We start from the raw sequence: 26,627 nt of genomic DNA, 5'->3' as shown, positions 1-26,627 counted from the left end.
CTCTTAGGATCAATTGTTTTGGCTTCTGGGGTACATAAAATGGAAAACTTCTACAGGAATGAACTAAATTGATGGATAATGATTTCATTGGCAATTTGAGCTGTGTTTTTAAAGTCTCATTAAAATTTTAAGGATAAACAGTACTTGTGACATGAATTTCAATGTTGTATTTCAGAAACTGGTATGTGTATTAGATGAATCATGATTTGATTAGAGTACACCCTACCCTATCCCCCAATGGGTGTGGCAATTAGAGAGGATTATGCTGGACTAATTAGTTCCCTCCCCTTCTTTGCCTATTTATACCTTTTATGGTAGTATTTTACCCATATCTAGATTTATTTACCAGAAGACTTATAGTTAAAGTTACCCAGCATGACTCTCATCTAAAGAGACAAATTTGTGAACAAAATTATATGCTGGGCATGGTGGCACATTGCAGAATCCTAATACTTTGGGAGGTAGAGTCAAGGAACATTAGGAGTTCAAGGCCATCTTAAACTATATAGTATGTTAGAGACCATCATGGGCTATGTAAAATTCTGGTCTCCAAAAATAAAGTAAAAATAAAGAGAGTCAATGCATGTTGTGCATGACAGAACAATACTGTTTTATTAAAATTACATTCTATGTGACAGAACTAATGTTTACTCAACGGATCAGTTGTTCATCGAACATGAGAGCAAATGCAACAGACTGGCATCTTTCTCCTCCTTTCCCACAAGTCTCAGCATTCTAGATTCCCCTCTTACATATGCATAACAACGTGCTGTTGAACCACATGTGTGGGGGTTGTTAGCAACATTGCTAGAGAGTTCTTTTTTTGCTATGACAGAGCATTTTAGACATCTGACACACTTGTAAATGCTCAGTTGGCTCTTTAATCACTCATGTTACTATTTAGAATATTTAGACCAACATAAGACACAGACTGTGCAGGTTCCTCCAGGATGATGTTGTCACTCTTCTGATTTGACAATATTTGAGGCAGCACTTGTTTCTAACTGTTCATGAACACTCAAGTCACAGCCATTTTAATACACAGCAGTTATGAACCCACCCTAGGGACATGATGCCTTTTAAATGGAGTAGAGATGTGAAAAAAAAATCACATTGCTTTACAAAAGAGACAGGACAATGCCACTGCAAACTACTTGTCTTTATAAAAAAATATTAGAAACATCAATCCACCCACACCTAGGATCCTTAAATATCTGTTGAGGTGTAAACCTGTATTTACACCTTAATTCTCTGTTGTGGAATATTCCTTCACACTGTGTGAAGATGTGTCACTGTGATTGGAGCTGAATGGCCAATAGCTGGGTAGGAAGAGGTTATGCAGGACTTCCGGGGACAGAGAGGTCTCAGGGAAGATGGAAGGCAGGGTTGCCAACTGGATGCAGAGGAAGTAAAACATGCAGGAGGGGAGATACAAGCTATGAGCCACGTGACAGCACATAGATGAATAGAAATGTGTTAATTTAAGTTATAAGAGCTAGTTAGAAACAAGCCTAAGCTAACTAAGGCTGAGCTTTCATAATGAATTAAAAATCTATGTGTTGCTTTTTTTGAGCTGGCAGGCCAAAGAAAAATCTGTTTACAATACTCCTGTGCCATTTTTCTAATTAATTAATCACTAGCCAACAGACCAATCAATACTGAATTGATGAATATAATATAAAATTAATATATTAATAAATATAATATGATGTGATGGTAATTAATATAATAACAAATATAATAGTTAACAAATCTTTCCACTTAATTTATATCCATTCTATAATTCTTTTTTTTCCCTAGCTGGCTTACTCTTCAATCTCAATGACTCCACTACATTCAATATGTCTCCCTCGGGGCACTGGCTCTGCCTGTCCCTACTGAGCTAAATGCACAAGAGGAAAAACAGTAAGGAGAACAGTCGGAAGAAACACAGCAGTCTGTTAAGCAGTAGGTAGGATGAGATGAGCATGAAGGCCTCTCCAAGTCTGAGATGGTCCTACTTCACCCTTATGATGCTTTCCTTGTTCGCTCTTTATGTACATTCATTCCAGTCAGTGGGCTTTCCTATTCCGAACCCAGAGAGCCACTCCATCACTCTCCCCTGAACTGAAAGACACCCAGCTAAGCCGAGATAGCAACAAAAGTTGACCCTTCTTTTCCTCTTTTTTTAGTATCCTTCAGACACTATCTTAGACAGCATTGTTTACCCTTATTAAAATCCTCTGAGGTAGGACTGATTTTTCCCAATATCACAGAAGATGACATCAAGAAGTACTTGAGGGGGTTACAATAGTTAAGGATATACTTCTCTCCCCTCTCAGAGGACCTCGGTTCAATTCCCTGCACCCACAAAGCAGTTCTCAACTACCTGTAACTCTAGCCCCAGGGGATCTGATAACTTCTTCTGGCCTTTGTAGGCACCAAGAATGCATGTAATGCACAGAGGCATTGGCAGGCAAAACACCCATACACATAAAATTAAAGAGGGGTGGGGGGGCAGAGAGAGAGAGAGAGAGAGAGAGAGAGAGAGAGAGAGAGAGAGAGAGAGAGAGAGATCTGCATGGGGAAGATTACTTGGGTTCTCAGAGCTAATAACTGTGAGGATTGAGTCTGAAACTCACATTTAGGTGATGCTGTAGTTAGTGCTCTAGACTCTCAAATTGGCTCTTTCTACCCCATTCCTATCCCACAAGGCAGCACAAACTGTCCACAGGACCACCTGTGAAGACAGCATCCTGGGGAGTGGGCCCTGCTTTGCCACTGGCAGCTCTGTGGCTTCCAGGAGGTCCCTTACATATCCTGCCCCTCACGCCCGCCCATCCTTTCTTCCTTCATACAGTTGAAAGGCTGATATGTCCATCCATCTGCTTTTTGTTTGGTTATTATGCATTCATGGACCAAGGCAGATCCAATATAAGTGTGAATATGCATGTGTATCTCCTGTGGCACTCATATCCCTATTCTGACATCAGGGATGGTGTCCTAAGTTTTTTGAGAAGATGCTCAGGGCACATTTACTTTGGGTAATTAAGATTTCTTATAGAACACAGATTAAACAGTGATTTCATGTTCAGCATCTCTATGAATGAATAGCTCCAGAATGGTTGTAGGGAGGATTCATTTCTACTCAAGCTCACATGAAAAGTATGTGCTCCTGATCAGGACAAATGGAAATCGTTGTAAGTACTCTGTTGAGGAGGGAGACCAGGCTCTACCCTTCATGAAATAAGGACTCAGGTCTAATTTGTTCGTCTCCAGAGCTCAACACAGGAACCACTTTACATAAGAGTCACACAGGTATCAGTGGACGCTGATGGGCAAAGGACAGACAGTAGCAGAATATCTCAGGGAATGTCCTGGTAACATGAGAAGCAATCCTTCACAGACTGTAATGATGATGATTAGACACAGCTTCAGCAACCCCAGTCTGAAAACTCAAAATCCAAAATGATCCCAAATCTGAAAAATTTTGAGCCAGCATAGAGAACTTCAAATCATAAATGTTTACATCATGAGCAAACTTATTAAGATATCGCTTAAAGCTGCCTTCAGATTATGTGTGGGGCTATAGATGAAACACAAATGAATTTTTTGTTTATACTACGGTTGAACCCCAACATAGCTCATTATGTATACACAAATATTCCACCTCTCACCACAACTCCATGTCTGAAATACTTCTGAGCCCAAGCATTTTGGATAAGTAATTTTATCCTGTGTTTGACTCGGGACCACTTTTATTTTAGAGCTACAGGTAAATCAATGTTCTGTGTCTGGATGTAAATAAATGTACACGGCACAGAGGACTTCATGTTTGTACAGCAAGTGCTCTGTTAACTGTGCCATCTGACCAGCTTCTCTTGAGACTGAAAAGAAAGTATTAACTACTTTATTTATTTATGATTTATTTATGCATGTATCCATGTCTGAGTGAGTGTAGTAGGTGTACATATTCTTTTTGGCACCATGCATACCTGTGCCCATGGCAGCTAGAAGATGTCATGGGAGCTCTCAGAGTATGCATTACTGGTAATTTCTCGATGCCTGGCTTGATATGTGGATCCTAGGTTCTGAACTTGGGCCCTCATGATTGCACAGGCAGTGCTTTTAACTGACAAGCCATCTCTGCAGTCCTCTTGAGACATTTTGAATTTAGTTTTCCCGTCTGAAAATTATGTGTAAGTGCATATATGGTGTGTGTGTGTGTGTGTGTGTGTGTGTGTGTTTTGGGGCCATGGATCATGGATACTGAGGTTATAACACTATGACAATCCCCAGAAAGTCTTGTATTAATTGAGAGGACACCTAGAATACTGGGCCACTTCTCACACTCTTAAAACATCAGCCTCCTTGCCCATCCATAATCCTTAAGGGCTTAATGTTATATTTGGAGAGAATGGTGTGAGGATCCAGTTGGACAGGTCTTTTCTGGATTGTTTATAACTTACAGTATCTATAAGAACCTTTGCTTTGAGCTCCCAGGAGAAAGATTCATAAAGATTCATAATCTGCTACCTTAGAAGGGACAAGAAGGAAGTGTACCTTGGACAGTTGAGTTCCAGGTCACTGTCTGTGAAGGAGATATGTTTTCTCACCGGTGTAAAGTCAGTTATGTTGGGTATGTTTAGGGAAGGAAACTAATGAGCTAAAAAAAGGAGTCCTGATGGCTAGCTAATCGGTTTAGCATATTTTCTCCTTAATTTGATGGAGTCAAGGGGTGGGTTCAGCCTCTAGGAAGGGCTTTATCTCAGCGTTCTGAAGCCTTTAGTTCTCCAAAGTCCATGGTTCCCAAATCCATCTTATCAACTTAAAATTTCTCACTCCTTGAATTTCACAGATGCCTAACTTTCTCAAGAGGAATGGATAATCTCAGATAGTCACCACAGGAATAGATAGAAACATGTTACCCTCACCACATCTAGAGAAGGAAACATAAGCTAGATTTTTAGGGAACTGGCACAGGGCCCCTGCAGCATTGATTGGCTGCAGGTGTCCGTGTGTAGCCAATCACGAGGCCACTAATTTGCATTTCCTCTCTGCCTGCCCTACTCCTCCCTGTGGCTGACCGGGTCCCATTTATCCTTCAAAACTCTTAGCTGGGGTTGGTGAGGAGAAAATTGTTATAGTTTATAAACTTTAGCTTTTAAACGTGTTTCAAAGTTACTTTCAAAGTTACAACAGAAGTGGAAAATGCGACCAACACCAAACCCCTCTAAGAGGCTTCTGCTCGGCTGTCTCCTCCCTAGGCGAGTGTTCTCTGACCGCTTCTGATACTCCTGCCTCTCATCCATGTTAGGATTCGGCCAGGCCCTCCTTTTCTGACTCGGAAGCATCATCAGCTGCCAGTTCGGCCTTCTGAAATGACGCACAGTCCATTCTGCACGCATGTTTGGTTATTCTCACTAGGCCGTGACAGCACTGCTCTGCAAGACTGGAATGCTTCAAACTGACCTCAGACTCCAACATCTCTCCAAGCTCTTGACACATAGTAGGCACTCAGCAAAGTCTCTTGAGTAGGAACTGCAAGTGATGGGAATGTGTTCTCTGACAAAGGGAAAGGAGAAGTGAACGAACCAGCCGTGCCCACTCATTTCCTGACTCCTGGGGTGGCTCATCTGATGTCACTCCCCACATGCCGGAGAGAACTCTGCAAGGCTTGGGGAAGTTTCCATCTTGCATCACCCCTGGTTGAGTTTCAAGTGGCCTTCAGGGACTTGGTGGTGTGTCTGTCCTCGTGCTTCTTACCTGGGTACAATACTGCTTCTCCAGCCTCTGGCTCTCCTTCTGTTTCTGGCAGGTCAGCGACACCACAGACACAATGGTGCTGTTGTAGTTCTCCTGGGAAGATGTCCACGACATCAAGGCTGTAGTTGAGCTTAAGATATGGACACTCACATGCTGTGGCTTCTCAGTCAGCTCTTCAATCCACTCTCCTGTGGGGCCTGGACATTGCAAATCACAATAAAAGGGAATTGCATACTGAGCTGGTTGAAATAGAAGAGTCTAGATGTAATGGTCATTATGTGTTGTTGTTGTTGTTGTTGTTGTTGTTGTTAGTGGCGGTGGTGGTGGTAGAGTGTGTGTGTGTGTGTGTGTGTGTGTCCTTACAAAGAGACTCAGAGGAAGAGTAACACCAGCTTGATTGCTCTGTCTACTTTCTGGCAGCTATAGCCCTCAATTCTGCCTCCTCCTCTGTGGCCCAAGCAATTGTAGTGTCAGCAGCAACAATAATAAAAACAAGCTCCATTTCAGTTGTCAGGTACATCTGAGAATATGCCAGTAAAATCCTTATCAGACAGAGGGTGTGACACTGTGGCATTTCATCAGTGTTTATAGTTCTTTTGCTAGGGGGATCTTTCTAGAAATAATCGCTTTGAGTTCCAAATCAGCCACTACCATGGCCTTATGGAAACAAATGAAATACTGCAGCAACACAAACCAAGAGATGGGCTGTGGCTGCATTAATAAAATGGGAACAGGCTGGCTGGGTTCCAGAAGGACCCAAGTCCTGCGTAATGTTTGAGACATGGCAGGAGGGGTTGTATTATGAAGTTTTTGGTGGAAACACCCATCTGGACCCTTTCAGTTGCCTCTGATGACACTTTCTCATATCTATGATAAACACCCTCCTCCAGCGCACCTGGGAGTAGTCATGTCCACCTTTTCTTCCTTCCTCCCTCCCTCCCTCCCTTCTTTCCTTCCTTCCTTCCTTCCTTCCTCCCTCCCTCCCTCCCTCCCTCCCTCCCTCCCTTTCTTCCTTCCTCCCTCCCTCCCTCCTTTCCTTCCTCCCTCCCTTCCTTCTTTCCTTCCTGTCTGTTGGCAAAGTGACTTGTAGGGAGCAGAGACTGCACTAGAGAGTATGGATGTAGATTCGGTGTAAACAGTGTGAGTGAAATAATACTGTAAAAGTGATGTGAAGACAAAGATAAACCCTTTACATTCAGGCTCTATTTCAAACACTTGTTTTAATTTGTTAATTATTATCACAAATCAGTGAGAAAAGTACTGGTCTTAAATCTCAAGTTTTGATTAAGAAACTACAGCAGATAGGGTAAGAAAATTCATGATTTACAAATGTAAAGTCTGATGCTTTTAGGTGACCGGAGTTGAATTTGATCAAAACATTTTATATACATGCATGAAATTCTCACACAATGAGTTTTAAAACTCCATGTTCTTAATCATGCATATGGCTCAAGGATGGAGCACCATGGACCTGTGAAAAGTGTTAGTTTGTAATTTGGTCCAAGGTTCTTATTTTCTGATTATCAGTGGTACAGTTTCCTACAAGTGAGTCTGACTCTGCAGCTCTGTTACAGTGTGTGTGAATGGACCATGTGGAACATCAGAAGAGAACCTTGGTGGACTAGGGGTGTTATTCAGTTGGTTGACTGCTTGCCTAGATTTCATAAAGCCCTGGGTTTGATACTGTCTTAGGATTTCTATTGCTACAACAAAACACCATGACCAAAAAGCAAGTTGAGGAGGAAAGGGTTTATTTGGCTTACATTTCCTGTTCATAGTTCATCATTGGAGAAAATCAGGACAGGAACTCACACAGGGCAGGATTATGGAGGCAGAAGCTGATGCAGAGGCCATGGAGGGGAGCTGCTTGCTGGTTTGCTTCATGTGGCTTGATCAGCCTGTTTTCTTATATATCCCAGGACCACCAGCCCAGGAATAGCACAACCCTCCATGGGCTGAACCCTCCCACGACTGATCACTAATTGAGAAAATGCCTTGCAGCTGGATCTCATGGAGGCATTTCCTCAACTGAGGTTCCTCCTCTCTGATGACTCTAGCTTGTGTCAAGTTGACACACAAAACCAGCCAGTACAGATATCCAGCATCCCATAAACTGGGTTTGGTGGTATACACCTGTAATCCTAGTACTTGGAAGGTGAAGAGAAGAAGATCAGGAATTCAAGATTCTCTTCAGCTCCATAGTGGGTTTGTTGGTAGCCTGAGTTAGCTACATGAGACTCTTTTCAAAAATGAAATGTATGCATCGATAAATATAAGTAAAAAATAAGAGATCCATCACCTTAACTTAATAAGGAAATTGAATCCCAGAGACTCAGATGCTCTGTCCAATGTCATGGAGACAGTGAAGGTTTGGATTTGGCAGCACAGCTGACCTAGGGTAAGTGACACTGTAAGTGCCAGGAAAATGCCATCATCAAATTACCTTGAATTCCAGTCTGGGTCTTGACACATGTGAAAGTCACAGATATGCTTTCTATGATTCAGAATTTTTTATGTAAAAAATGGGAATGACAGACATTTTCCTCCAAGCCAGGCATGGTGGAGAAAGCTTCTGAACCCTAGCTACCCTGCAGGGCCAGGCAAAGAAATGCAAAGATGAAGGCCCATCTGGGCTCCATCAAGAGTCCAAAGCCAGCCTGAGTGACTTAGTGAGACCCTGTCTTAAAATTAAAATATAAAAAGGAACTGAGGATGCAGGACAGTGGTAGAGTGTTCACTTATCACACAAGGCTTTGAGTTCAGTCTACAGCACTGAAAAAAACATGTTCTCTTGATAAGACCATGGGGAGACTGATGTAAGGATGTACCGACATTCTTAGCTTTGGAAAAGACTTCAATTCTACACAAATATACATCATAATTCAGTGAAATGTATATAAATGTTGATGTTATTACTCTCATCAGAATGGACTTAAAACACTATTTAGCTAGAGTATTTGTATCTACAGTCTATCCAGTAAGTATGAGTATTTGTATCTACAGTCTGGTATATTTTTTAAACCAAAGGAGCATATACACTGTATAAGGCATCTATGCAATTAAATAGACTATTTAAGCACTTAAAATATCACCCTTTCATTGGCAAAGGAAAAATTTTCATTCAGACATTAAAATAAATCTCTGAAATAATCACGTGTATGAACAACTCTGGCATATTAACATTGGCACTTTGGGTCTTGTTAAGAAGAGAGCTGAAGGCCAGAGAGGTGGGTGGTTCAGAAGGAAAGGCACTTTTTGGGAAGTCTAATGGCCTGAGTTTGATCCTTGGTCCTACATAGTGGAAGGAGAGAACTGATTCCCATGAATCCTCCTCTGACTCTACAAGGGAATTGTGGTATGTAGGTATGCCCCACCCCCACCAGACACACAGAACAAGGAGTTTTATAATCTCTTTAAGAATCAGAATATATGACAGAAAATCTAAATAAATCTCTCATACTAAGTTCTAGGTTTTTGATCTGTGCTGTGAGACCTACTTGAAGCTATAAGCAAAGCCATGGCTGCCGTCATTCACTGAGTTTTCATGGCAGCCATCAGCCTTTGCTATGCACTTGGGCAAGGTGACCTCCTGGTTAACAAGACACTTTAGACTCATGGGAAGGATGAAAACTCATCTTGGTGTTCCGTCTCAGGTGATCTCATACAGAAGCATTTCCTATATCTGATATACACACCCGGTAATTCCCAATGTCCTTTGGTCCCTTTGAAGGCTCTAGAGACCTCACAGTGGGGGCATGCTTCATTCCTTAAGTGTAAATGTTATTTGGGAAGATTTTTAATGTGTTTAAGCTGCTAAGTGAGCTGATCCCCTGCCTCTGCCTACCTACCTTTTGTAGTTTATTTGAAGTAAGGTAGTATTTGGCCCTTAGGGAAGAGGGCGGATGTTATACAGACTTGTTTTGGAACAGCTACCTTTAATCTATGCTTTCTAACTTTGATTTTGCTCATGTAAAGGTACATTTAATGTCTGATAAGCTAGTAACTGGTTTTTAACCTGTGGACTTCCAGGAACCATAGTTTGTCTGAAGAGGAAATGGACAGTTACATGGTTCACACAGTTTTTACTCTGCTGTCAAAGCTCACAGAACAGTAAGAAGCCCCCCTAAACTCAGTATTGGGCATTGAGGATTCTGCCTCCTCCTGCCAACTGTGTGGAGACCACAAAGGTTCGAAGCAGCTGGAACTTTCTGAGCTCTCCACAAGTTCAGTACTCTAATAAGATTTTCCCCACATAATCCTGTAATACTAAATTTCATTATAGCCTCAAACAAAAGTCACATTTCCCAAACTGTATGTGCACATCCTTGGAGACATGGTTAGAACTGGTATGAAAGGTTGGTTTAATAAATGTTCAATTATCACAACAGTGACCAAAAAAAAAATCCTATAGTTAACTCCTGGGGCAGATTTGCTACCATTAAACATACATGTTCTTCCTTTCATGCACAACGGCCTCTCCTGACCTTGAGGAATCCCCAGCATCCCTGGGGCTGGAGAATAGTTGACACTCAAGCAGCATCATTAATCTCAACAGTTTCATTGTTCTAGCTCCCCTGTACATGCAGGATCATCCCTTGGCTACTTACTGATATAAAAGCTGAGTGACTTTGCTGACTGGCTTTTCCGAGTCTCACAGGCTCCTGAGGAACTAAAGGTTGCCACTGAGAGCTTATATTTCCCAGGTTCCTTCAGTTCTGCAACAAATTCATGGGCTTCTTCATCCACTGTCAAATAGTCAGTAAAGTTCTCTGGATCAAATGCCAAAAAAAGAGAAAAAATTAGAATACCTGTGAATTGACACCTGGGAGGGCCCAGGATATAGGCAAACTGATTGAGTTTGTAAAATTTATGATTGCATTTCTTTCTTTTTTCCAAATTCAACTATACCTACAAAATTAAGGCACTATATGAGAAAAGTCAACTCAAATTCAAATTGTATTCATAATACTTTAAAATATCAGACCTAAAATATAGTGTCCAAATCCACCACTCGGATGTGTGGTATTCGACACATACCCACCTACAGAACCGTGTACACAAGAGAAATGGACTTTGAGGGCAAGACAGCACTCACCGCCCTCCCTGTGTGTTCCTATAAAAGACAAGCAATAACTAGTGTCCACCAAATACCTTAGAAGTGTGTTGTAGCATTCAATGTTTCTTTTTAAAAATATTGGCTTACTTTCAGTTGAAAAGACATGCCAGTTTCTCTCCCTTCATCTATTTGCTTCGGCACTAAAAGGTAACGTTTATTCTAAGCTGCCTCTGTGTCTGCCTCCTGCTGCCTGTTATTTCATTTGAAGCTGTTTTTATTATTTGACAACAGTCTCCAAAAGATCATAATTAGTCAGATAAATACATTGAACTTTCTTTAAAACAGGCAGCAAAAAAGTGTTTTGAGTTACATAGAGTAAACCGAGAAAGAGAAAAACATAGATTACAGGAACTTTGGAAACAAATAGGTAACTAAGTCAAATGAGGACTTTCCACTTAAATACCTAAAGTGACCAACAATTCCAATTTTATGCAATATTAGATTACTATTGTCTAGAATAGAGAATGAAGAGATACTTTGTCTCATTGCATTAAATAAAAGTCAGCTTCCACAATAAGGTGACATGGTTCTAATGTCCCATCGTAAAATGAAGACCGCCACTCTAACTCCAAACTTGGATGACCTGACAACTTTTGCCTTCTAAATTCTAGATGGGAAAACAGAAATAACATAAGCTCTTGCTAACCCTAACAAGCAATCAACAGCTCAAACAATCTGGTGACCAACAATGGAGCCATGCTATGATGCCATTTTCATACATTTGCAGAGTATAATAAATTATAATATATGATTCTGGTGGGTATGCTGGCACACACCTGTAATCATAGCATTTGGAGGTGAAGGCATGAAGGCCAGGAGCCCAGGGTCATCATCCTCAGCTACATGTCAACTTTAAGACTAGTCTGGGCTAAATGAGACCCTGTCTCAAAAATTAGGACATACACACACACACACACACACACACACACACACACACACACTCACGCACACACACACATTCACACACACACACACATTCACACACACACACACACGCAAACAGAAATTTACAGGCACACATATCTTCTCTCTCTTTCTCATATGTATATATAATTTCAAATGATAGATGAAATCAAAGCACAGTGTATTGACTATGGTGGGGATATGATCTCCTACATATTTTCCATTTGCTATCAACTTGTTGGGGCAAATTGGATGACCAGATCCAAAGACCACAGTCCTTCTTACTCAAGCTGGCCAAGGAGTACACACATCTAGAAGAAGCAGTCACTTCATAGAAGACTCATCATCTCAAGTATGCATGTAAACAATCAACATTTCTTAGGAATAGTCTATAATATATTTGATGGTCCTATTTTTAGTTCAAAGCTTTTCTAAAATTTCTAAGGTCTTGTTTAGTGGCCTAGAGTATGTGAAATGTGTAGAACTCTGTAAAGCAGAGTTGCAATGGTTGTAACTTGAAAATCATCCAAATATTAGAATTCTGATCTAATCTATGTATTTTGGTTTTCTGATTTTAGGCCATATGGAATAGCCAATTGAAGTCTTCCTTTGACTGCATCTGTTAATCTCCCTCCCTGAATTCAGGTTTCAAAAACACTTCAGGTCCTTTCCTTTGGTGCCATTTGCTCCTCCCACTCCCCACTGCCTCACCTTCCCTCTCTATGAGGATATTGAACCCATCGAAGGCAGTAGGAGGTTTTGGTGGTAACCATCTCAGAGTCATCTGCACGGGGAAGGCAGAGAAAGGGTCAGATGCAGGCTTCTCTGTCTGGCGGAGCGTGGTGTCGCTGTCATAGTCCATGGGCAGCACACTGACAAAGTCCTCCTCATTCTCAGGGTCCGCAGAGGCGCTGTCCCACCAGTAGGGCTGAGATGTGCTTTCATGATCAGTGCTGTTCGGGTCAGGCCAACCCGAAGACACGTTGCTGCGGGGAGTCTCCGGAGTTTCTTCGGGGAAGTGGAAGACTCTGTCCCTTCTGATCGGATTTTGCAGTTTGATGAATGAGTCCTCAGGGAAGCTCCCACTTGGCTCTTCCCAGTTGTTCTTGTTCAAGTTGACAAAGTGAACAGAGATGTTTCGAGGAGGATATGGAGCTGGGGAAGAGAGTTTACATTTTCAAGTAGCTCTGAACTCTGAACTGAGTATTCGTTTACTCTTGAGTCTAACACAGACTTATCAAGTACAGTTTAACTTTACTTCTAATATACAGACAAATAAATTAAAAAAACTTTTATGATGTGTGTGTGTGTGTGTGTACCCACATATTACATATGGAGATCAGAGGACAATTTGAAAAAGTTGTATTGCCCTTCTACCATGTAGGGCCGGGAGATTGAACCCAGATGGCTAGGCTGGGTGGCAAGTACCTGTACCAGGTGCACCTCTGGACAGCCACAGAGAAAGTATTATGAAGAACAAATGAGGTTCTATATAAACTTCTAACATTTTGTACATAGAATACAAATTTATTTATACCTCCTTAGCACATTAGCAGTCACACTGAAAGTGTATTAACTTGTGATATTGTACATGTTGATGTAATAGCTGAACTTCTTCTCAAGCTTAGTTGTGTAAGTGTCCCTTCATTTACAATAATGTGACTTTAGGAAAACATGTGTACCTGTCCCTGGATACCTTAAAAATCAATATAATTTACTTGTAGCTTGTAGAATATACATTTCCATTTCTGAAATGCAGCATATGAACACGCAGGAACTATGGATAATGGAAACATATTTTCTCTACAGATAGAAAATCATAAAGACAGCTGGTACATTCTCTGCTTGCAACAGTTTCTAACTGTCCATCAAATGACTACTCAGATACATTCTCCATGAACTTTTAGGAAAAGATCCATCTCCTGCTTCTTTATACTGTTAAATACCTTCCTAGCTCTTTTGTGACACTGATTTCATTCTGTCTTATGTCACTGCCCTTGGTGTCAGATGACACCATTTCTGGGGACATTTCTGTCTCATTGGCCTTTTTTCATCTTTCTTAGAATTAGGACAATGTCCGGATTAAAAAGAGTAGTCATCAATGTATCTTTACCAGAACAGAATATGAAAAGTACAAATAGAATTGTCAGCGTCAGCAGAAGGTGAATCAATTGTTCAGTTGAGATTCTCCTATCTTGATGAAATTAAATGGTTATCCTGATGCAGAATTCCAGACAGAAAGGATCTTGGTCTGTTCTGATGAATCCCCATCCTCATGAGAAGGGGCTCTCCAGCATTATTGAGCACATTAGGCATATTCAATACTGGTTAAGCGATGAATATTTGGTAGTATGTGTGTGGTTTATGCATTCATTGCTCTAGCCATCTATTCATATCATAAAAGTTCTGTGGTTTTTTTTTTTTTTTGGTTTGAGAATTTCATGCATGAACTCAGTATATTTTAATCATATCCACCCCACTCCTTGCCTCCAACTCTTCTCATACTCCATAATAGTTTTTCATATTACTGGTGCTACTAAAATTAGTACTGAAAGCTTTAAGCATGCCTGAGTCTAATGTTTTCTTTCAGTAATTAATTATCTATACTAGGATGACATTGTTCAAGGTATAGAACAAGTAAAATATCAGATCCAGTTAAGTGAACTGATTATAACTTTTAAGACTATCATCTATGTTTTTATTTGAGAATATAAAAACTAAGCTTACATTTATTTACTTTAGATTTTTCTTCTGGAATATTTTGCTTAGATATCTTTCATAGGGACACATATTTTGTTTTTGTTATAAAAATAAATTCTTCCTTAGCTCTGCGACAAAATATTTCTTAGATATATCAAGAAAAATTTCCCTTAGAAACACTAAAATTAAATGCCCAGTAACATCCAATTTAGCTGTCTTCTCTTGAAATTTGATCCCTCTGAAGACTTACCCGTTCTGTGTTGCTTGGGTTCATGGCTCACACCACTATACTCCACAAGCGTGCTTTTATTAAAAGTTGCCTCAGATACCAGCTGGAAGGTGACGTTGCTGTAACATATTCCTGGTAGCCAGTGATTAAATACTGTTTTCCCTTTAAAGAAGTCTGTGAAGGGAAAGATCAGTTACTTTAAAATTAGGAGCTTCTTAATGTCACATACTTGGAGAAAGTCCCAGTTGATTTTAAATATCCATAGAATAATGTTTCCTTCCATGTCTGGCAGTCAGTGAAAAAGAATTGGAAGGCTGGAGATGAAAATTTGAACCTGTGCCCCTAATCCTGAAAAGTTCTTTTATCCTGTCAGCATTCCTCACATGATTTGACACAATTAAAATTAATTTTTTTAATCCTATGAATGTCCCGAGTATGCAGGGATTATGGAGATTAGGTTTATATTGATTCTTTATTAGGAGGAAAGCCAAGTATTTTGCCACTTATGACAAAAGAAACAGGTTATGTATAATGAAGATTTTTCTCCTGAAGAAAGTGTCTTATGTAGATTGTTCCTTGGTTTACCTGATGAGTGGTCACCACTTTTGCTTGTGAGAATAATCGTGGACCCTCTCCAACAGAAGAGGTGAAAAGCTCCCTGCTGGCTACGGAAGCCTGGAACTGTCCTGCCCTGCCATCGGTGTGGTTTTGACTCTATATCCTGCAGCAGACATACTGCCTTTGGCAAGAATAACTTATAATTCAAACCAATTTGAGAATTTCTCATATTGTACACATGACTTGCAATTCTCAAAGACGTGGTAAGACTTCTCACAACAAGATTTTCTTGAATCAATAACTTTTTCTTAATGGTTCACTCATAGGTCAAGTAGTGAATTACAAAGCCTCTTTGGAGTAAGCAAGACCATCCAGAAAAGTCTGCACAAAATTAGGAGTCATCTTTTCTCCAGCCTCCTCTTGCCTCTTACCTTTGTACAGCATCGTTCTGAAGTCCCTCCCTTCCCAGTAGCTGATGTTTACTCTGCTGAACACGTTGTATTTTTCTGGATAATGAATTTCAAACAGTACTCCTGTTTCAGGAGAAGGTTTATAGTCATATATGGAGACACTGGTTATAGGCAACGGTTCTACAGAGGGAAAGAGAGGTGAAATAGGGAGAGAGGGGTGGAGCCATCATTAATTCGTGCTTGTAGAGTTGCTCTGATGCAGTCTTGTTCCCACTTTTACAATTACATTTCCTCCTCGAAGAGCTCCTCTTGGCCTTAGCAGTAATTAACAAAGCCCATTTTAGATGACCTTTTTTGCTTTTCAAATAGCTCTTAGAGTCATCTTTCAATTTCTCACTTGCAATGGCATTGGAGGTTAGGAAGCACAAATATTAATGTCTCAATTCAATAGATGAACATAATGCACACCTGCAGCTTATATTGCCTGTCATATGCAATTTAATAGGTTTTGTGGTAACATCTGTCTGTACCAGCAAATTCTTCATTTTCCTTTTCCTGTGCCAACAAAATTAGATATCAATAACAGACAGGTAATAAAAAGTATTTTTGACTGTAGGCAATGATAAATATTTATGTGATCATTTTTTCTTTGTGTGAATTTTGCAGTTTTCTCTTATGGATAAGAGTTCAAACCACTCAGTGTTATGCATATTATGCATATCAAGCCTTTTCTTCACAGAAGTTCAAGAATATTCTTAATTTTTTTGGTTTTAATTTATTGTGAAACATTAGAATCACATAGTTTAAAAAGCACATGATTTGTTTTTATATGTCCGCTGAATATCATTCTTATATAAATAGTTTCTCTATACTTCCAAAAGAGCTAGTAGATATATTTTATTTGAATAATTTTAAAAGGAAGTATTATAAGGGCTAGAGAGATGGCTTGTAGCCTAAGAGTGCTTACTGCTCTTGCAGTGGACCTGAGTTCCATTCCCAGCACCCACTTTGGGTGCCTTACAACTGTTTGTAACTCTAACCTCAGGGGACCCAATGGCCTCCTTGGGTACCTGCAGTCATGTGCATATACCTACCTACCTACAAACACACACACACACACACACACACACACACACACACACACACACACACACAATTAAAAATGAATCTTAAAAAAGGGAAAAAATGATTGGTTTGGCATCAACTACTACCATATTGTTGAGAAATAATTTTGACTCAGTTTTCAAGCTAAAAGATTCTTACCTAGAACGTCTGGAGCTTAAACTAAAGCAACATCATTTGTTTAAATTCTATGCTTGTAACATGAATTGCTAAATGATATTTTAATTAAAAAAAAACCCAAAGCCAGAAATAGAAGTAAATGCTGAAAGATCAGAGAGACAAAGGAACAAGCCACAGCCACGTCTCATTTCACCATCTCCATGAATCCTCTGAGCAAACACCTCTGAGTCCTCACCCAAAAGGCTTCAGACTGAAAAGGCCTTTAATTCCTGTCTCCTCACGCCTTGTACACCATTCTCTACCCATCCACCACTTTCTAGTGCTGGGATTAGTGGCATGTATGCTTCCCAAGTACAGGCATGAGATCTCAAGTGCTAGGATTAAAGGCGTATGATTCCCAAGTACTGGGATTAAAGGTGTGCGCCATCACTGTCTGGCTCTGTTTCTCTCCTGGACTGAGTCAATCTTATGTAGTCCAGGATGGCTTTGAACTCACAGAGATCTAAGCAGATCTCTTCCTCCAGAGTGCTAGGGTTAAAGATGTGTGCCACCACTGCCTGGCCTCTGTGTTTAATCTAGTGGCTTGTTCTGTTCTTGAATCCAGCAAATTTTAATAGGGTACACAATATATCACCACTACGCTTTTCAGAATTTCACTTTCAATGATAAAGGACTGTAAAAATCAACTCACTTAGTTCACTCAACACGTTGTTATTGCCAAGCTACTCAGTTTCGTCCTGTGGTTGAACATCTTATCATGGTCCCTGAGCTCTTAATCTACTTCTCTCCAGTGAAGAAATGAAGAGAATGATGCTACATGCTATTTGGTTTTTTATTTTTTGTTTTCTGAAAAATGAAGCCAACATCCATGATGGAGTTCAGAAGAACATCTGACAGCAGGGTGTTTTCTGTTGACTGGGGTACACTCTTTGCCCAGAAGATTTCTATTTTATCCTCATCTTCAAACTAGCTTTCCCACATAAAGGTTGCATTTCAGAGTCAACTGAATACATCCTCTAAACCAACCAACCAAGCACCCCAAAGACGCTTGAGATTTGAACTCAGAGCTACCCAAGCAGTTTTGAACAATTTGCAGCTGTTTCAACCCAACCCGATCACAAGTCTAGTGAGTCAAACAAAACAAAACACAATTCTAAAATATAGTCGGAACTTTCTCCACGCGTTTAACAAATCTGCAATCATTCTCCCTCCACTGTGACCAGAGGTATAATATTACTTTAAATTTGGTGTCTTTCTTCTTAGTCATGTTTTGAAATTCTTCTACATCTGTTTGTAGCCAGTATGATTTCATGTTTACTACATTAACAGCCTCATATTGAGTACTTCATTCTACAGCTTGGTTTTATCATTTAAGGAGAATTTGAGATTTGATTAGCTTGATACAAGTACTTTTTAGAAACTTTAAGTGTTTGTCTTGTAACTATACAAATTGTCCAGTTTATTCTTTTAGTAGAGAGCCTGATTTCACTTCTGATAATACAGTTTCAGTAACTGTGTTGACTCTTCTTCTTTGGCTAGGGGATGCACACATCTTCAATTGTATGAAATATTGCTAAAGAGTTTCTAACTGAATGCTGCTAATTTATGTAGCTAACGAAGTATGTATAAGCTCTTGGCCATATTCTTCTTAAGTATACCCTTGTATCAGCCTTTGCAAAAATTTGACTCATTGCTTTAAGTTCTTGCTCATGAAGAAGGTTGATTTTTGTTTGTTTTTTGTTTTTGTTTTGAGATGGGATTCATTTACATAGCCCCAACTGTCCTGGAACTCACTATGTAGACCTGACTGGCCTTGAACTCACTGAGATCTACCTGCCTCTGCCTTCTGAGTACTGGGATTAAAGGCATGCATCACTAAACTCTGCTGAAGAAGGCTGATTTTTAAAATAATAATAATTAATTTTTTTATTGTCAGTTAATATCCTCTCTTAATTTTCAACATACTACTATTAGTTATTTATTAATTTATTTTTAAATTATTGATATTATTATTGTTATTGTTGTTACTGTGTGTATGATGTGTGTAGGTAGGCACACTTGCCATGGACCCTGTGAAGGTCAGAGGACAACTTTGTTGAATCTGTTTTCTCCTCTACGTTTATGTGGCCTCCTGGGATGTAACCCAGGCCATTAAGAATGTGTTGCAATGTTCTGAGCCATCTCATAGGGACTCATAATTTATGGGTTTTGAAATGTATCTATGAAGAACTCTTTAGGTCAGAGTTAAGACTGTTAAATTCTCACAGATTTTGTATATTAGACATTTCCCTTTATTCTTGATGGAGTTGGCTACAGAATTCTGGGAAGGCAGATTTCTCCTCGGTGCTTTGAAGCAATGGCTTCCCTGTGTTCCTACACCAATGACTGAGAAGCAGAGGACTTCTCTCCAGCTCAGGATGAAGCCCATGCATTTTCCCTCTGATACCTTCCAAAACTATCTACTCACCCTTGATAATCTGCTATTTCATCCTCCTGTATTATTTACTTATGACCTTATTTTTAATTACCCCACTAAGTACTTAGAATGCTCTGCTAGCCTGTGGATTTATCTCTTGAAAATTCTCAGTCATCCCTTAAATATGGGTTCATCTTCCCTCAGCTCTGCCCAAATTATGGGGCATATGCACAGTGTTATCACCCAACTGCTCTTCCAACAGCCATCAGTATACAATTTATTCTGTTTATTCAGAGTTAAAAATTAATTTAAACAATAATTTTAGCTTTAATTAGCTTCAACAATGGTCAGAGGGGTCGCAAAGACTGCCCCACTCATCACAGACTACTACCAAGGCTGCTGGTTACTCTTCACAACTGATGGTAAGGCTCTATTGTTGAAGACAAAATTTACTTATGTCATTGAACACAAGCCAGTGTCCATCTAGAAGCTCCACCCGTATTGACTAGTGCTGATGGTGCTGGAAGGTACCCTGTAGGTTACTGAAGGATAAAGATCATCATCCATATCTCTCCCCTGCAAACCCTGAGGCTTGTGCCTGCAACAGTGACCAAATGTTATGAAAGCAAACAACCATTTTTTTATTTAAGGACCAGTCCATGAAATGAAACCCATGCCTGATATTTCTAAAGTAATCAAGAACCATGGGCCCTAGAAGAAATCCTATCATTATTATTCTGATAAGGGAGCACAGCAATAAAATGATACCTAATGATGCATCCATTACCATATCATAGATCAGTGCATCACTTTGCCCTCCTCAGAGAAGCTTCTTCTTGCAGTAAATGGGATGGGCTTGATTCAAGGAAAATGGTCCCCAAATGGAGTGGCACTATTAGAAGGAATGGTCTTGTTAGAGTAGGTGTGGCTTTTTGGAGAAAGTATGTCACTGTGGGGTTGGTCTCCTTTGCTCAAGCTACACCCAATGAGACAGACTACTTCCTGTTGCCTTTGGGTCAAGATGTAGAACTCTCAGATTCATATCCAGCACCATGTCTGCCTGAATGCTTCCTTGCTTCCCTTTATGACAATAATGGACTAAACCTCTGAAATCAGTGAAAGTGAGCCATCCCAATTAAATGTTTTCCTTTATAAGAGTTGTCATGGTCATGGTGTCTTTTCACAGCCATAGAAACCATAACAAAGACAGTTCATGACACAGACACCCACAACTAGACAATGCTTAGAGAGTGAGAAACTTTGGAGGACTCAGTCTTAAATGGGAAATCTTTATCTAACCCTTCCCCTCAATGCCCAAGGATCTATGCAGAAGAGAAGGCAGGAAGATTGTAAGAGCTAGAGGTGATGGAGGACTCCAAGGAAAGAGCATCTTCCAGATACAACAGGGCTGATGTACATATGCATTCACAGAGATTGTGACAGCAGGTACAGTGCAGCATAGGTTCAAGCCAGATGAGACAGGGATGTGGACAGAGGCCTACCCATAACAAGAAGCTATTTGCAAATGATACCTGCTTGCAAAGGGAAAATCAGTTTTCTCCAATGAAGTGTAACTGAGTATATCAGTCATACTAGGGGCAGGCCCCGCACAAAGAAATAATTGGCTAACACAAAACAGTCTGTTTTTGTTTCATTTATTTTGGTGTTTTTTGTCTTATTGTTTTATTTTTGTCTGTTTCAATTCCTTTTTAGAGAGAGAAAGAGAAAAAAACATGATGTTGGGTGGTTAGGGAGGGGGGAAGGATCTGGGAGGAGTTGGAGAAAGGGAAAAATCATGATCAAAATACATTGTCTGTAAAATATTTTAAATAAAAAATCAGCAAAATAGATTTTAACTTAATGTAAATAATTATGTTTTTTATTTCAAAAGGTTTAAATTCCATTATATATTCTATGTATTTCATTTATGACATGTTTTGTTTGGTTATTGCTGGAAAATGAAGATTATTCTGATCTTTATGTCTGTGAACAAATATACTGTCAAGTTTTGCTAAATTGCTATTTTAAATAGGATCTGACCTAATGTGAGTTTCATGTCTGTCATTGTGAGTGTAGGTTTCTTTATGTGACTCACAACACAGGCTCTAGGCTTATTCTTCATTTTTCACCTCTGCTACAGTTCAGCCATTGTTCCCTCTCAACCACCACGGCCATCAGCTGTTCTGTGTGCTTGCTATAGACTTCGACCAAGCCCAGTGGTGAGGCTTCGTCTTGGCACTGAGATTGGCTATGTGCCCCTGTTCTAGGTGGAAAGTCCAACTGTGCCTGGTTTGGGGTGGCACAGTCTAATTCTTTTACCAAATGGAGCCCAAACTCAGGACTATCCTTTCTGTATCTGGAGCCCAGAGGCCCAGTTCAGCAAGGCCACCTCTTCTTGAGTTTCTGTTTCTTTTTTTTCTTTTTCTTTTCTTTTCTTTTCTTTTTTTTTTTTTTTTTTGGAGCTGAGGATCAAACCCAGGGCCTTGCACTTGCTAGGCAAGTGCTCTACCACTGAGCTAAATCCCCAGCCCCGAGTTTCTGTTTCTTTTATGACTTGGAGACAAGTGTGCACTTGAACTTGGTCTTATGCCTCTCACATTCTTTTGTTTTTATGGAAAGAGCAAAATGTAGAAGACTGAGTGAGAATTTGCTGTCCTCTTTTGACTAGCAATCCCAATATTAATTGATCTTTGTTTCACTTTTAATAAATAATACAAGTGTGACGCGCAATAAGGTCTTGTTTTTTTCCAATTAAATATTTGACATAATCTTAAATCATGTTTAGATTTAGGATATTTCATGTTCCTGAATTGTCTTTGAGCCATTCACAGCAATTAGAAAGGAAATTGGTGTGTGGAGGTATGCAAACGGAATTTAAATTTTACTTTCTAACATATAGTACGAGCATATACAACTGTAGGGCTTCTCTGCATGTCACACATTCAGAGAGAAAGTTACAGGCGCACTGTGTATTCCCTGTAACCACACCCACTTCCTAGTGTCAATGGGCAGCGTTACTGTGTCCAGTTGATGGAAATCTGAAAGTTCTGGCTGTGGTTATCAGAGAAGACATGAGTAAAGGTCATGAAGCCTAGGTAACCCATGCTTGGCAGTAACTGCTGACAACAGAGGCACATCTGCCTGAGATGGCTCTGCTTTGCCCAACTAAACCCTAAGGAGGCCACTGGGTAAGAGTCTGGCCCTTGCCGGGACAGACCTAAGCACCTGTCTCTCCTGGGGCAGTTCTCTTGAGGAAGAAAGGAGACATGATTATACCCTCCTTTCTGAGGGCAGAAATGGGGGAAAAGACTGATCCTGAATCCCAGGCACAAGCTACTGCTTCATGTCTAGAAGATGACTGGAGACCCGACCTGTGTGTCTCTAAATGGAACCCCAAGGTATGTTGGCCACAGTCACCTAGGATACGGGAGAGACGGCAACTATCAAGCCATGGTCTTGGTCCATGTCGGCAACACTGTTTCCTAGAACATCTGAACAGCTTCTGAGTTTGTTCTCCTCTCCTATGTCACGTCCAGCTTTGTTTCTTCTCAGCACATGGAAGTCCAGGAGCCATCTGAGCCTGTCTTTTTAGTCAGCGTCTCTGTCACAAACCAGGACCCCACCTCAGCGACATTTCCCGACTCAATTTCAATTCCCCTTTGTTTCTGATGCCTCAAGTCATTTTCTATCTCAAGTCATTGGTAATGCTTTTATCTATTGGTCATATGTCATATTCTGTTGATTCTGTGTTATTAGTCAGAGTGAGAAAGACACATAATTTTATATATTGCAAAAACATGTACATTTTTAAAGCAGTACTTGGTAGGCACTATTATTATAGAGGGTAACAAAAGAAAACAGACTTAGAGGGAATTCACTTCTTCTCAAGGCTACACCTAGGACTTCCAGATGTCTTTGACAGCATGCTCAGCCGTTGAACCACTACTCCAAGTTGCCGCTTGGTAATTTGTCCATTGTCTGGGCAAATTCGGTGTCTTTCAGCCTGGGGTTATGCTACCAGAGAGCTTTCCCAGTCAAAACACCTCCTGTCATTTCTTTGATCTGTTTTCATTCTTTATCATGTGAAGTTTCAACTCCCTTGCAGGGCACTTAAACTCTCTCCCTATATTTCTGGCCACCTCTCCTGAATTATTTTGGAGCACCTGTCAGCATTACTGCTGAACAATCTGGCCACACCTGATTAAAGGTATTTTTATGTACCATTATTTTTCTAGGACCTTGGCCATGATAGAGAATATGCTCAATAAATAGAATTAAATAAATCAATTACTTATATTTAGGATAGGGATAGATGACTACTATGCCCATGGGCTGTTTCTATGTGTCTTCTGCAAACTTGACAGCCACCATTCCTCAGTCTTGCCTGACATGGGAATCAATTGTGTGTGTCTAGCATTTTCCCAGTTCCTAAGAAATTATTCCCAGGTACTGTGTTTTTCTGCCAAGAAACTGCCCCTTTCTCCTGAAGTGTGCACATTTTACTGAACCATCGTCATCAGTGAAATGTTCACTGGTGTTAGAGCCTATGGGTTGCAGGGCTCTTTCGAACTGGCCACATGAGTCTGTTGTGCTCAATTTATTCTTTGCATTTTCTGCCCCCCCCCCCGACTTTCTCTGTGAGCTCCACACTCAGAACAACTGTACCAAAAAATTCAATTGCTGCCCCTGGGTCACCTGCTCTGACATCATGTGGCTGATGACTGCAACAAATGTCCTTTCTATCCTAGAGAGCAGTGTGTCAGTCCTGAGAGCAGGTACCACAAGTGATTTAGAAATGTAAAACTTTAAAATGGGAAGATGGTGGGTTTTGAATTAGGAGTTCATTAATTATTATATATTATATTATATATAATAATAATCCTAATATTATAGGAGTTTTAGGGGTCAAAATTAGCCTTATTCATCATGTTATTAAATTCTCTCTTTCATGATACACACCCAAATACTACTTGATGCTGCTTTAAGCCTAATGCCAAAATATTTGTACCTTTATATATAATTCCCATATTCCCATTATCATCTCTTCTGGAGTCTGAGGTAGTGTATCCGAGCCTTTAAAACAGAACACAGTACTGTTGGGGAAATGGCTCAGTCACTGAGTTTGATCCCCAGAACTATAGTGATATTTTATTTGTACTGAAATGTGATTTTTTTTGTATATTAATAAAGTTGCCTTGGGGTCAGAGCAAGCCGCAGCAGAAGCTGGGTGGTGGTGGTGCACGCCTTTAGTCCCAGCACTTGGGAAGCAGAGCTAGGCAGGATCTCTGTGTGTTCAAGGATACAGCCAGCATGGCGACACATGCCTTTAATCTCAATACCAACCATAGAAGACCTGGAGGTCTGTACAGACAGGCAGTGATGAGGAGGTCATGTGGCTGGGTTTACAATCAATGAGAAGGCAGAATAGAAAGTCTCTATAAAAGACAGGACACAGGAAGTAGCTCTCTTGCGGAGAGGAAAGACAGAGCAGCAGTGAAGGGTAAGGTTTTCAGCTCTCAACTGTTGCTCTGACCTGGTGACTTTTAACTCTGCAATTGGCTCTGTGTTTCTTATTTAACAACCCGGTTACATCTACACAGAACCCATAGTAAAAGGCCGGAGTGGGGACTGAAAGATGGCTCAGTGGGAAAAGTGCCAAGCATGAGGACGTGGACTTAATCCCTGCAGCTCACATAAAGGTGGAAACAGAAAACATATTCCTGCAAGTTGTCCTCTGACCTCCAGATGTGTGTCCTTACATGTGCATGCCCATACAGACACAAACACACACAGAGAACACGGGCACACAGACACAGACAGACAGACAGACAGACACACACACACACGAGTAAATGAATGTAAAAATAAAACACAAATTCAGAAGTGATAGTACATGTGTGCAATGCCAATGCTGGTGAGGTGGAGGAAGGTTGATCCCTGGGGCTTACTTTTTAACTATTCTAGTTGAACTGTAAAGCTCCAAGCCAACAAGAGACCTTGTCTTGAAATGAAGATGAATGATGTTCCTGAGGACAACCCCAAGACTGTCTTCTGGTCGTCACAGGTACTCATGTGCACATGTAAGCAAGTGTAGAGGTTGATTGTGCCTCACTTGGTGCCTCATTTATGTTGCAGGGTATTTGTTTACACTGTGTGAAGAGTGTCGCTGTGATTGGTTTAATAAAAAACTGAATGGCCAGTAGCTAGGCAGGAGAGAAGAGATGGGACTTCCAGGGAGAGGAGGAACTCTGGGAAGAAGAGAGGCGGGGAGACACCAGAGAGATGTTAAACAAGTAGGACGTACAGAATAGGAGAGAGGTAAAAGCCACATGGCAGAATGTAGATTAATAAAAACAGGTTAATTTAATTTATAAGAGCTCATTGGGAACAAGCCTAAGCTAAAGGCCAAACTTTCATAATTAATAGTAAGTCTCTGTGTCATTATTTGGGGTGGCCGAAAAGAAAGTCTGACTACACACCTGTATGTCTAAGTTTCCTCCCTTCTTTCTGCTGCTTCTTTTTTCTTTCTTTTTAAGTGATAGGGTCTCATGTAGCCCAGGTTAGCCTTGAACTTGACATATAGCAGAGGATAATACTGAAATACTATCCTCCTGCATCACTGTCGCAAGTGTTGGGACACTGGGATTACAGGTATGACTGACCACAGAGCCTTCAAATTTCTTTAATAACTGTCAGCCAAAAGGCTAGAGCTTCCAATTGTATTTCTCTTGAGTTGCTCTGTACTTGCTAATAAATGTTGGGACAGAATAGGTTTTGAATTTCTACACCCTCTTTTGCACAATACTTTAATATCTGCCCCCCCAACTTTCTCCTATTCATGCTGAACTACTTTGAGCTAACATATATAGAACAGCTATTAAATTTCAGGCCAGGTGTTTATGGAACTATGAGACTATGTAAAGCAAACTGTTGACTTCAAAGAGTTGGTTGCAGTTATGATGCACCCATAGCTACGGCCTGAGTCTCAGCCAGATTCATCTTTTCCTGGAACTTAAGATAAGGTTTTACAGGTGAGATTTCCCCTTAATTGAATTAATTTCCAGCTCTTTCCTCTAGCTCCATTAGTCTTATAGGTGTTGGGTCTGTGGCATCATTAATTTTCAGAACTTAATAATGACCCTGGGATTCTGCCAATGAGACTTTAATTAATTTTTGACACTCAGGTTAAAAATACATCTCCAACTTGCTTTTGAGTTCTTTCTTCTGATTGTTTCTCTTTTCTTTTTATCCTAACAGACACTGTCGCACTGTCCTTTTCCCTAACAATGTCCACAATGGTCCCATGTA

General features: G+C 40.3%; 1 protein-coding gene across 2 annotated transcripts in view; it reads right to left on the bottom strand.

Annotated features, from left to right (window-relative positions):
- Nucleotides 1-26,627, bottom strand: part of Ptpro (protein tyrosine phosphatase receptor type O) — a 212,408-nt gene that overhangs the window by 72,597 nt on the left and 113,184 nt on the right. For both annotated transcript variants that reach the window (XM_036182201.1, XM_036182202.1), the window contains exons 3-7: nt 15,683-15,841; nt 14,715-14,867; nt 12,476-12,919; nt 10,353-10,514; nt 5,746-5,942 (exon numbers count right to left, since the gene is read on the bottom strand). In XM_036182201.1, the coding sequence (XP_036038094.1) occupies nt 5,746-5,942; nt 10,353-10,514; nt 12,476-12,919; nt 14,715-14,867; nt 15,683-15,841 (1,115 nt within the window). The remainder of the gene's footprint in view (nt 1-5,745; nt 5,943-10,352; nt 10,515-12,475; nt 12,920-14,714; nt 14,868-15,682; nt 15,842-26,627) is intronic.

Source organism: Onychomys torridus, chromosome 3 (assembly GCF_903995425.1).
Source record: "Onychomys torridus chromosome 3, mOncTor1.1, whole genome shotgun sequence".
In the NCBI taxonomy this organism is placed as follows: domain Eukaryota; kingdom Metazoa; phylum Chordata; class Mammalia; order Rodentia; family Cricetidae; genus Onychomys; species Onychomys torridus.
This window is presented reverse-complemented; position numbering and strand designations above follow the sequence as displayed.